The sequence below is a fragment of the Procambarus clarkii genome, chromosome 9 (assembly GCF_040958095.1).
Source record: "Procambarus clarkii isolate CNS0578487 chromosome 9, FALCON_Pclarkii_2.0, whole genome shotgun sequence".
NCBI classification, from domain to species: Eukaryota; Metazoa; Arthropoda; class Malacostraca; order Decapoda; family Cambaridae; genus Procambarus; species Procambarus clarkii.
In genome coordinates, this window is record NC_091158.1 from 38,021,394 (window position 1) to 38,035,027 (window position 13,634).

At 30.9% G+C, this 13,634-nt stretch overlaps 1 protein-coding gene across 1 annotated transcript in view; it reads right to left on the minus strand.

The window, feature by feature from the left end:
• LOC138362881 (selection and upkeep of intraepithelial T-cells protein 5-like) overlaps nucleotides 1-13,634 on the minus strand; it is a 99,035-nt gene that overhangs the window by 19,328 nt on the left and 66,073 nt on the right. Inside the window, exon 21 of the mRNA XM_069321456.1 lies at nucleotides 1,770-1,872. Within this exon, the coding sequence (XP_069177557.1) occupies nucleotides 1,770-1,872 (103 nt within the window). The remainder of the gene's footprint in view (nucleotides 1-1,769; nucleotides 1,873-13,634) is intronic.

The following is a 13,634-nucleotide window of genomic DNA, read 5'->3' on the forward strand; positions in this document are numbered from 1 at the left end:
GAAGAAGGTTTGAATTTTTTTCTTATTGGATTATCATCATTGTCTTCAACATTTTCCATTAATTCTTCATCATGTTCTTTTAAATTAAAGAATTGATTGGCATCGTATTCTGCCTGAACCTTACCCCGATTATTAATAAATTCTATTATACCACACATAATTAAACTTATTCCAGTTTGAACCAAGGCATGTATTATTATTGTACTAGAAGAAGTTGGTTGATAGTGTTTCATATCTTTCATGTCTAATGAAAGAAGCATTAATAATTTGTCAACATGTTCATTCTTGTTATTTTCAATGCGTTGTAAACTAATTATAATCTGCTTAAAAATCAAGTTTATTGACGATAAATACTGAGGATATTTCTGGAGAGCAATGTCTTTAATTTGTTCAGAAACATTTTTAAATAATTGAAAGAAGTCTTTAACATAAGAGTGATCTGATAATATATTTTGTACCAAAGTTATCATATTTATAATATTTCTCAATTCTTCATCGTCCATATCCTCTAGATTTTGATTACCAAATTCATAAATAAATTTAGACATTTCATCATCATTGTTTTTAGGAGAACATTTTTGTTGAATGTATATTTTCAATAGATATCGTCGTAATTCTTTATTATTCTTTTTCACTTTATAATCAAATACATGACTATATAAACTACCTCTATCTTTTTTGGGGAAATGTGGTCTAGGAGATGGCAAATCTGTTAGTTCTGGTTGTTTTTGTTGTTCTAGTTTTGATTCTGGTTCCATTTTAGGTTTAGGTCTTGGTTCAAGTTCAAGTATGGATTCAGGTTCAAGTATGGGTTCGGGTTCAAGTTCAAGTATGGGTTCAGGTTCAAGTATGGGTTCAGGTTCAAGTATGGGTTCGGGTTCGGGTTGTAAAGAAATTTGTGAAAATAAAGGTAATGACGATATTGAATCTGAAGATAGTATTCTTGAGTAATCATCAGATGATGTAGGTAAATATAAATTACTATTAATAATAGATTCCATTTTTATTTACTAAGGTAATAAATGTACATTATATATTTCATCAAACCCCAAAAATATCATAATATTTTGAATGAAATTAGAATCTCGATGGTTGATTGATTTTTCCATCATAATAAGCTTAGAAAATTGACTAGTTTGCCATTTAATTAATTTATATTTATCTATATTTTTCCTTGGATAATCTATTAGTTTTACTAACACATAAATCCCATTTTCATTTCTATAACAGTCCCAATGAAATTTTTCGGGATAAATCATACTGAGTAGTAGCGTTTGTAGTTTGAATTCAACTTCACGTCCAGCCATGAATTGACAGAAGCATTCATTGTGATTTGGATTGCATTTAATATATTCTTTGTATTCGGTTAAATATAGATCTTGACTGGCGGATAAAAACATGGGAATGAGGCGATTTATTTCATTTAACAAACATGCACACGTTGAATTACTCTTGGTGGCTTTGAAAATGTAAAGAACAATGTAAATGTCTACAATCTGGGTTCTTTTTACTATCTGCATAAAAATTAATAGTCTTCAAAGAATCTTGATATCCTCTAATTAAATTTTGGGAGAGCATTTGACAAAGATTAGTTATACTATGTGAAGGTGGTGGAAAATTATTACGTTTATTATAAACTTGTATAGGTCTTGGTATGGAATATTCATCTAATTTAATTTCTTCTCCAAATTTATAGATAGTTGAACTCCTTATATTAAAGACAGTAAGATACTGCAATACCGGTAATTTAAAAAGGATTTGATTAATACCATAAACCCAAGCATATTTTACATTAAACTTGGTTACTAACAATTCTAGGCACTTATTCAAATCATCATCGTCATCATCACTAATCATTTCATCTTCATCTGCCTTTAAATGTAGAGATGTATAAATATTTTTAAGAGGGAAATGAAAAGCTTATTTATCTACATTACAAAAACCATTAGACATATTTACTACTAAAACAGAAGCTTCATAAAGAATATGATTTTTATAAAGACGGGGATTATAGTAACTATCATTTGGTTCATAAGATGTTTTTTGAATGTAGTTGAAAGCTAACAATAAACAATTATTGTCCATTTTATATATATATATATATTATAAATGTTAGAAGATTGCATGTTATATATAGTATAATATATATTTAATTATTTATTTACATATTTGTTTTATTTATATATAAACGATTAGATTATTATTATTATTATTATCATCATTATTATTATTATTAATAATATTATTATTAATATTATTAACTGCAGCATTAGTCGTAGCAGTATCAATAGTAATAGTTGTACCAATATTATCAATAGGGTTATTTGTAATTGTATTAGTAAGTATATTATTATTATTATTATTATTATTATTAGATATTGATAGAGAATTATTATTTATGGTTGGTGAAGCTTCTTTAGATGCCAATGGGTAAGTGTGATCTTCCAAATTAGAGATTGTATTTACATTCATATGACGATAATGGTGTCGTAGGGCCATTCGTGCATTGCTACCCCAGTGAATACTTTCATCATTTGTAAGCAATTGGTTAACTTCACCAACGCCACCCTCACCACTAAGTTCTTCATCTTCTTCATTTCCACCTTCCATTATTATTTCACCTTGATTAATATAACTTTTTAAAAATTCCTTAACGTTTGAATGTCCTAAAATTTCACTAATAATTTTAAAAGGTAAAATATGATTCTTACCTAATTGTCTTGAAAGACTGTTAAAAGTACGTGTAGCAAAATCAGCTCGGAGTGAATGGAGACCTGCCCCTTTTAAATCTTCTTGAACACTATATTCTTCATTAGGAGATAATTTCTGATTTCTTTCTTTAGCAACTTTCCAAAGATAACTTTTAAAAACTTTATGTGTACTCTGGTAACTAGAATCAAAAATAGGTTTATCCAAATGATCAGCTATATTTGTCCCAGGATATTTCAGTAGAGTTAATCGTAACATCTTCTTATTTGCATAGGGAATGAGGTATTGAATAAAAAAAGTGGAAGCCCCTCCTTTTAATAAGGGAATGTTGCGATCCTTACCGTGTTTACTGTATACTACTGGCAAAACGACAGTCTGAGTGGCTGGGTAATATGCATCTACAACATTACGATAAGTTACATTGTTGGCTTCTTTGGCTCGAAGACCTGTATGGTATATAAGTAAAATTTTGTAAGCATGTTCAGACTGAGAAAAATTCCATATTCTAGCAACCGTCTGAGCGATCAAACGGCTATCTAAAATAGGCTTATTGTTACGGCGTAAATTAACCGATGTACGAGGAAGACGCATTTCTTGTCCAAGAATGGGACCTACGATGTACTTGTTTAGTGTTCGAACGTTGGTTAGACGCGTCATATATTTTAAATTAGCATCCCGATTTAAATATACATTATATATATTTATCAAATCTGGTGTAACCGGTGCCTCCCGACCGACTTGCTGAAGCTTAAAACGGCCAAATTTTTCAAACGTACACTTGTAATTCTTCAAACTAGATGGGTTAAGTAATAAACGTTTTTTGCGCCTTTGTAGTGTGGATATAGGAGGAGAAGATTGTTGTTTATTGGTTTCTTCATCTTCATTTTCGACATATGTTATAATTTCTCGTTGCGTATGTGGATTAAAAATAGGACGATTGAATTCCTGTTTTATACATTCCAAATCACTTTGGTTTAGGTATTTACTAAATATTTGATCAATAACATGTTCATCCATTTTTTTATATATTTACCAAAAATTTTATATTAGAGGGGGTAAGTATATGTGTATTAGAGGAATAGTAATGAATAGGAATATATATGTGCTGAAGCACAATATAATACTTGTATAATTTACATAAGTTAAGCTTACAGGCACAGAAAACATTTCACCCATATATTTTGTATAATTATTTGTTATAATTTCTTTCATTTGAGCAATTTTATCTAAACAAGAAAGACTAGGATTATTATTATTATTATTATTATTATTATTGGTTATATTACTAATTTTGTTATTAATGTTCCCTGCAGTTATCTCATGTTGAAAATTCCGAATTTGTCGTATATCTTTGCTTATATTATCATAAATAAACTTTTCTAAATCAGGAATAATATAGAGATAATATACAGATACAATTTGTTGAAGTTTTTCTTTACGCAAATCAATACTAAACATGCTATTTAATGATATACCGACTAAACTAAAAATTAAACTATAATTTTGTGATGGTAATAAAATAGATAAAAATATAGAGGCTATATTAAATATATTCATAATTTTAGAACATAACGAATATAATCGAGATATTGAACAAAAATTTTCATAATTTTTATAAATTTTATCAATTTCATCAATATATTGTTCAATTATTAAATTATCTAATTCTAAAAGTATGTTATTTTCATGTTGTAAGCCGTTATTACTATTCATTGTAGTTATTTTTTGTATTATTTAAAAATATAATGTTGGATATATCTAATACAAAAATTTACTATTGTTTACAATGTTCAGGATTTATCTGTTGGATTCTTAATATTCCCATCGAGTATAAATATTGCCCCAAGTGTTTTTCAACAGCCACAATTAATGTCTACATTCAAGATGCCAAGTTCTTATTGGATGCGTCAATTACTAATGAAATTTGCGAGCGAGGAAATACTAATAAAGAATTCAAACTTCATGAATGTACTAAACACTCAGATTATACCTCATTTATGGAAAAAAGTTCCCAATCTGGAAGAAGAATGTTTTCTCTTATTCTCATCCCCCCCTGTAGCACCTGAGGATAGATTAAAATTTCAACAGAATGTGGTAACACAACCAAATTTATCCTCATTACAAACAATATCTGTAATCTATTTAAATAAAAGTGATACAAATATGTTGAGTATCACCAGTAACGGTATTTTAAAAATAAATGTTTCTCAGGAAATTGGAGAAATTTTATTAGTAGCTATACTATTTATTAAATCAATTGGAAAAACATATGTTATTATATCGGTCGAAGATAATAGTATTAGTGTAGTATGTATTTTAAAAAATCATATTAAAAGAGGAAAATTTTTTAATCAACAACTTTCCCAATTTCGTAAAAGCTATATCTATACCAACTTTTCAGTATACAGCCACTTGGAAATATTTAAACAATTATTGAGAGGAACCAATACCCTTTAAAACTTGTGGATTATTACATCGACATATGGCACAAAATAACTTGTCAAAGTTATCCATCTGGTAACAAGAAATACATATACCATGCCCACAATGTAACATTATAAGATCTTTATCGCTATTTTCATTTAAACAAATTGGACAAGTAAAGCGGACATATTTGGAATATATGGCTAAAGCTTCTGGAAGATTTTGCTATTGGAGATAACAGTCTTCCTGGTCTTCATTTTTTATAGTGATGTGATCATAATTCCATAAAATATATACTTCAGCTTCTACCAAGTTTTTATTATCAACATAACAATTATTGATGTTAGATAATTCATGGAATTTACTGTACATTTGTAATGATGATCTTCTTTTATCCTTATTACGTTTTTTTCTTTTTCGTTTTCGTTTAAGATAATGTCGATTTCTTTTGGGATCTTGTAAATAAAGTAAATAAATATTTTCTCCTTTAGTTATCATTTTTTATTAATTTTATACGTCCTGTGAGTGCGAGATGATGGAGAAGTTTTAGTGGATTTTTTAAATGGTGTGTCTGTAAACGATATGTCATTAGTGTATATATGTTACTTTTTAAATACTCAAGAGGTCGGCGACACATTTTGTTTTTTTGGGGAATAGTTAAAGAAGTAGTTGACTCTTCCACAGAAAAAAACATATGCTATTTCAGGAAATTCTGATAATGTACAACATATATTATTCTTTGGGGGGGAAGTAGGATGGTAGATGAGTTGGCCTTGTTCTACAAAAAAATGATAATTTTGAGGCATAATATGAACAAAAACATTTTCACGTTCATTTTTAGTATTTTTATTATTGTGTTTATATACAGCCATAGAGTATGGTATGAGTGGTAAAGATTCTTTTTCTATTGTCTTTCTTTTATTGTTTAGTATCAGATTTTTACTTACTTCAATCTGATTTGGTGAAAAATATATAAATAAATAAAACCAAATAATAATACTAAGAATAGTCAGAATAACGAAAAATAAAATATCATAATACATACACATTTTTGGTATAATTAAATATTTAGTCTAGTGACTATTCTTCGCGATGGTAAATCTGGAGAGGTAAGACTTTTTAAAAATAATTGATAAAATATATTATCATTATCATTAGCATTACATGATGATATATCTGATAATACCATTTGAGCTTCTCGTGGAGTTAACTGTAATCCTTCTTTTTTTTCTCCATTCTCTCTCTCATGTGTAGGACAATTGTTTTTATTCATAGCACATTTCACACTCTCTATATCCCATTGCAGTGTACTAGGTGGACTAATAATACGGACGTGTTCCAACGAAGTTTGAATCATAGTTGTAGATAAATGTTCAATACCCTCCTTTATTTTCAATTCATTATCTTGGAAAAGTTTTTCAAATATTTTAGTTATATTTTCATCATGTTTTGTAATTTTTAAAAACTTCTTTGGATTCCCTAATATCGACTGTGAGGTGGTGAGATTAGATGACCCAAAGGCTGGAGGAGGTGGTAACACTTTCATATTTCAAATATAAAAATAATAAGATCAAATAAGACAATGATCAGTTTATCAAAGTGTGATATTTTAAAATTACATGAGGCACAGAAACATCAAAATGTCAATACCCATTTGTTACATTTATACAATCCCCAAAATATTGGAAGTAATAAAAATAGGGATTTGGAAGAATTTCCGTTAGTTTATGATTCAGAGTTATATAAGTTTATCACATATGTAAAAGAATACAAATCTAAATTAGGAAGTAATGTAGCTATTATTGAAAAATTTGATAAACATTTTTTATCTTGCTCGCCTCAGTATGTATTAGGACATTACCTCATGGGTGATACAGGTGTTAACAGATATTATCAAGAATTTCAAAAAAAAATTAGGTGATATTAGCCATATATCGGGAAGTTTTGCCCTAGGTAACATGTTAACTCCAAATTTGGATTATACAATGTGGATTAGGTCTGAAGATTTACAGCTCAATCGTATATTTGTTGGTCAAGTATTTCTGACAGTTTCACAAATGCGTCAACTAATAAGTCAGTCTCCATACAGAAAACATCAAATACTAGGTTTCAGTGATGTTACTACACCTTCGAATTTTGAAAAATTGGTTAACGTTGCTCAGTTCTTTGATTTTATTCCATTTCTTCGTAACCATTCAAAAACAGTTCTTGAAAAAGATATGGTATATATTACTGAAAAAATTGTATATTGTAAAACTTAAAGTAATGGAATTTCAAATAAAAAATGAATAAACAGGAAGAAACTAAAATTATTAATACCTTGGATCAATTATTATTGCTTCCTATAGGTAAATTATATGGACAAATTCAAGATATAAATGATACAGCTATTATAAAGAAGATTTTAGATGATTTTAATGATATTAGTATTAAAGGAGATGAAAATATTAAAAAAATCATTGATCCAAATCTCTTAGCATTTTCTAACAAAACTAATATTCAAAATTTCAAAGCAAATATAGAAGCACTTTTTTGTGGTGACCTTTATTTTTTAAGAAAATTAACATTTATATATGGAACAAAAGTACGAGAAATGTTCCGGATACATATTCAGACTAAATATCCATATTATATTTATTGTAATTATTTACAAGATGTAAATATGTTGCTTACGTGTCTTAATGATTGTGAAATATATGATGAAAAATCTCTATGTACAATATTTAATGATGATAATATATATAATAATATCCAGGCAATTCTAACTTGGACAAGATTTAAAGAGTGGTTTAAAATTTATCCATACTGTTCCATTCTAAAACAAATTTCCAAATTAGAAACAAGTGAGAGTTTTATAGAATTTATGCGTTTACATAATAAAATTAATACTGGATGTTTTCGATATAGTCTTGTAAATTTTGGAGATCGAATTTTTCTCATAAGAGACAAATATAAACGAAGATTTTGTAATGAAAATTTAGTACACAATGAAAAAAAAAATATTATAGAAGATGCTTCCCATCCTTTAGCTACCATTCCAGATGAGCAGTTATATTGGAACTGTAGTAATTCAATGGGTATTGAAAGTTTATTGGAAACTTCATCTTTTGAGAAAGCAGTTTTTAATAAAGGATGTAAAGCTCTATGTAATCCACATAATTATAATTTAGCTAAAACCTACTTATATCCTAATTCAAAAATACATCCCATTGACCCAAATTTTAATAAAAAATTTATTTATGTTTGTGAAACTGGGTCGATTTTGAGGTTAATATCATTGGAACTTCAAGAACATTCTCTTAGACATTACACCGTTATACATCCCACAAATATATTTAATTACCATAATACTATTATACTTTTGTTATTTATCATAATAATAATATTAATTGTTTACTTTTATTTATACATATATAAAAATATATAATGACTATAGTTAGTATAGAAACTATTACCCCTAGCAACAACTCTAACCCTAACCTCAGCAACAACCCTAACCCTAACCTCAGCAACAACCCTAACCCCAGCAACACCCCTAACCCTAACCCCAGCAACAACCCTAACCCTAACCTCAGCAACAACCCTAACTCCAGCAACGACCCTAACCCCAGCAACGACCCTAACCCCAACAACACCCCTAACCCCAGCAACACCCCTAACCCTAATTCTAGCAACAACCCTAATAATTCAAGTGACAACCCTAATAATTCAAGTGACAACCCTAATAATTCCAGCAACAACCCTAATCCCAGCAACACCAACCCGATCTCAAGTCCTACCTCCAACTCCACCAACCTTAACTAACCTAATAATCAAAATTCAAATAACATTATAAATAATCGCCAAACAAAAGTTATATTAAAACTAATTACAATTACACTTATGACATCTGTTTTTGGTACAGTTTTATATATTCTTGGAGATAATATGGTAAATAGAAAAATTTATGAATGCATAACCCCTTATTTGTTATCACATATACAAAATAATTTGAATAATTATTCGATAATTTCTAATTAAAAACGTACAGAGTCAGTACCTGATGTGAATTCAATTTTAATATTTAAAATAATTTTAAACACTTATAATTTCTAATAAAAAAAAAGTGTGTCATACTTCTCAAATTTAGGTAGGCTATGATATAAAAACAGCATTTATTACACATTTTTACACATCCAAAGTATAATAATAGCATTAAACTTCTAGTTAAAAACTAATCCTTAATAATATAGTCTATTAGAACAGTTTGATCAATTTGTTGGTTTCCTGATATAGAAGTGAATTTTGGATAATGTAATTCCACTATTCACCTTTTCAAAATTTTCCTCTAGATAATGGGAAAAAAGAGCATTACACTCACAACAAAACATTTTATCTCCAACATAAATGAACTTGTTTCCCTTAAACTCTTTAATAGCATATAAGGCATCACTATAATATTCATACTTTAAAGGTTCTCTTTCACTTAGGTTGAGTTCATCTATCATTTCACAATATCCTGAAGTGCTCATATAAAAACTACCCTCAGCCATTGCACTTGGGATTGAACTCTTTTTTTCTAGTGGCCATGTCATTAAAAGAACATCTGGATGATATTTATTATTAATTGCCTCAGAGATATTTATATTATCAACCTCCATCCATGATATAGAATTTATGTTTGAGTAATTATCAGTAGCTTTCACGTCCACATTTCTTAATCTCAATAGATTTTCAATGAATGCAGTGCCAGCAAAAACACTTACAAGAGAACCTTCACCTGTGAATTTAATAATTGCATCTATTTCTATTTCTAGTGGCAAATAATGATCAAATACTCCTCGTAGCATTCTACACAAATCAGGAAAAATATGAAGACAGTTAATTATATACAAAATTTCTTCTTCCAATGGGTAAATTGAAGAAAACTTCTTGGATATTTTATTCCTTTTTACATCTAGTGAGAAATCAATCTGTTTCTCCAACTGCCTTTTTTCTTCATCTGGTGTTATTATTGTGTATATCTTCTTTTCATCTGCATTCAAGATAAAATTCCACCACTCTGCAGCGTTCGAAGATGATATTTTATCTTTGAATTTTCTTATAAATAACTTTGGTAACTTTCCACCACGAGTGGGAATTTCATCAAATTCTGAAAAAAAAACTATCAAAAAGGACTTTTCGACAGCCTCTGTTCAATAAAACTGTCCCACACACATGGCACGGTATTTCATATGCATGTTGTGTGTTGAAATGTATTACTAAGTAGTACATTGCAAAGAACTTTTTCTGGCAAATATCACAGACAAAACATTTTCTTGTCAAAATTTTGGACAGATAATTACCATTGCAGATTTCTCTCTCACACCAATCACATTTTGTATGGGTCAGGTAAGACTGATGATCAAATAAAAAAATAACTTTATCACCCTTGTATGTTGAAATATTCTTAAAAAAACTTTTAGGAGATGTCATTATCAGCACTTGATTATAACAGTCAGTTCCACCATTAGTAATCTCTTCACCATTCACAAAGGCTTCACCTCTCCATTCCAATTGACGTAGTTCTTGTTCAAGTTGAGTCCAACCATTAGAGGGTGATGATATGAGTAGTCGAACATTTTGATCCATAATAAATTTTTGAATGGTTGAACCCATCTCATATTCTGGTTTTGTATCTGGTCTCACTATATATTTTTTTTGTTCATAAGTCAGATTTCGCCACATAATCTTTGCAACCGGACTTTCCCATATTTTGCTAGTGTCTGTTATTTTGGTTATAATATCATTGCCTAGTGGCCTAAACTGATGATTTTCATTTTCAATAAACTTGTTAAAAACAGAAATTACTTTTCTCCATATGTTGGTGCCAGTCATAATGTTCAATCCAATCTACCACCTGTAAAATCAAATGTATGATAGGTTAAATTTTTAACAGACATATTGTGCAAATTAATGTTTATATATATTTCATATTTCAATCAGAGGAAAAAAAAAGATAAGCCTTATCATTTTGTGCTGAAGATCGGTTATTTTAATAGTTTATTTACATTGTTTATGTATCAACTTTTGTGGTAAGATATGATTAATTCCAAAAGATGTCATTCCTACCACATTAGAAAACATTTTCACTGGTTATGACCATTATTGTAATTTTTTATTAAAAAAAAATTGTTAATTATTAGTAAAACGTTAATTAGTTAGTTGTTAATTAGTTAGTTGTTAATTAGTATTTTATGCCCGAAACGCTTTGCGTAATAGTGGCTTTAGGTATTGTATGTACTAGATCTACCTATAAGTCAAACAATCCTTGTAAATATTTTTTTGTATGTATGTACCTTACCTAAATAAAATTGTGTTGTGTTGTGTTGTGTGTTGTGTTGTAAAAAATCATATGATTACAACAAGATTCAGAACAGAATAATTAATTTAAAAAAAATAATAATGTATTTCTTGGACCAATCTTCTTAAGGCTTTGTTGTACTGTTGTAGCTAGTTAATACACTTCCATATAGAAGTCATCGTCCAATGTTCATTTTCTCCATCTTGTTTTACCTCAGTGCAACATCCTTTATAATCAGGGTTGTAGAGAGCTGTAAACTCATTCTGTAAATAAACTTTCTGATTGAGTAATCTCAAATGTTCAGGTAAGCTTAAATCCACTCCTGCATATTTTTTGGCAATCTCTGCCATTACCTTAACCCATTCTATAACACTTTCAATTTTACTGTAGCATACTTCTATTCTTCCCAAACCGAGGTGAACAGGCGTTATGATCTGTGACTCCAAACGGAAGTTATCATATAATATTTCTACTGCTCGTATTTTCATCATTCTTTCAACTAAATTATTGAAGTTTTTTTTTTTTTTGGATTTGTAGCCTCATACTGCTGCTTTTCAATCTCCGCTATGCTCCTTATGCGTGCAATAAAGTAGGGGATATCTTCATAATCCACTACACAATGCCCAACGGCGATAGTCACAATCACATCATTAACAGAGGCTGGATAAAAAGAGTCATCCAGCACCTGTGGCCGGTACATCCCGTTCTCACTTGATGGCGCCACTGTCCATTTGGAGGGGTGGGTTTCGGGAGAATCCTTACTTGATGGCGCCGCTGTCCATTTGGAGGGGGGGTGGGTTTCAGGAGAATCCTTACTTGATGGAGCCGCTGTCAATTTGGAGGGGGGGTGGGTTTCAGGAGAATCCTTACTTGATGGCGCCGCTGTCCATTTGGAGGGGGGGGGGTTCAGGATAATCCTTACTTGATGGCGCCGCTGCTGTCCATTTGGAGGGGGGGGGGTTTCAGGAGAATCCTTACTTGATGGTGGTGGTGCTGCTGTCCATTTGGAGGGGGGGTGGGTGGGTTTCGGGAGAATCCTCACTTGATGGCGCCGCTGCTGCTGTCCATTTGGAGGGGGAAGTTTCGGGAGAATCCTCACTTGATGGTGGTGGTGCTGCTGCTGTCCATTTGGAGGGGGAAGTTTCGGGAGAATCCTCACTTGATGGTGGTGGTGCTGCTGCTGTCCATTTGGAGGGGGGGTGGGTTTCGGGAGAATCCTCACTTGATGGTGGTGGTGCTGCTGCTGTCCATTTGGAGGGGGAAGTTTCGGGAGAATCCTCACTTGATGGTGGTGGTGCTGCTGCTGTCCATTTGGAGGGGGGGTGGGTTTCAGGAGAATCCTCACTTGATGGTGGTGGTGCTGCTGCTGTCCATTTGGAGGGGGAAGTTTCGGGAGAATCCTCACCTGATGGTGGTGGTGCTGCTGTCCATTTGGAGGGGGAGGGATCGGGAGCAGACTCACATATAGTGTTGTCATCACTAATCTGTGCCATTCCTGACTGAAGAAGGAGTGATTTACAATTACACTGTTTATTATTATTATTATTATTATTTTATTTATTTTATCTCACAATGCTACCCACCATCCGTCTGTCCTCGTTTAGTTCCATAGTGAGAATGAGCTTGTTTTTTTTATCCCACTTAAGTACACATTCGAGAGTTGCACCAGCATGTTTCTCTACACTTTGGTGGCCAATTTAAATCTGGTTCCCCCCCCCAAAAAAAAAGCAGCTCCCAACCACCTCGGTGAGATCACTCTAATTTATCATTGTGGGTCGGTTGTTTAATCTAGGAAAGTCTCTTAAGAAAGCAACTGGTGAAAGCGGCAAGTATCACTAATTTCCCATTCTTCAGACATCAGTTGTTCTTTGGGAGACTATTTCCATTATCAACTTATAATTATTTAAATACATAATACTTTTAAATCTTCCACATCTCTCTTCCAGAATCCAATCATTAGATGTTCTAGACCTTCATTAAGTATGAATTGTTTAAGGTGTAAATGGGGAATTTGGATGGTGGTATCTATCTTTTCATGCAATGTGGCTACATTCCAACATTCTGTTTCAGTATCCGAAACCAAACTTTTTACAATATTCCGAGTGCATTGGGCAACTAAACTACAATTTTTCCTCATCTGAGATGATAATAAACCCTCATCTTTCAAGATAAAACTACA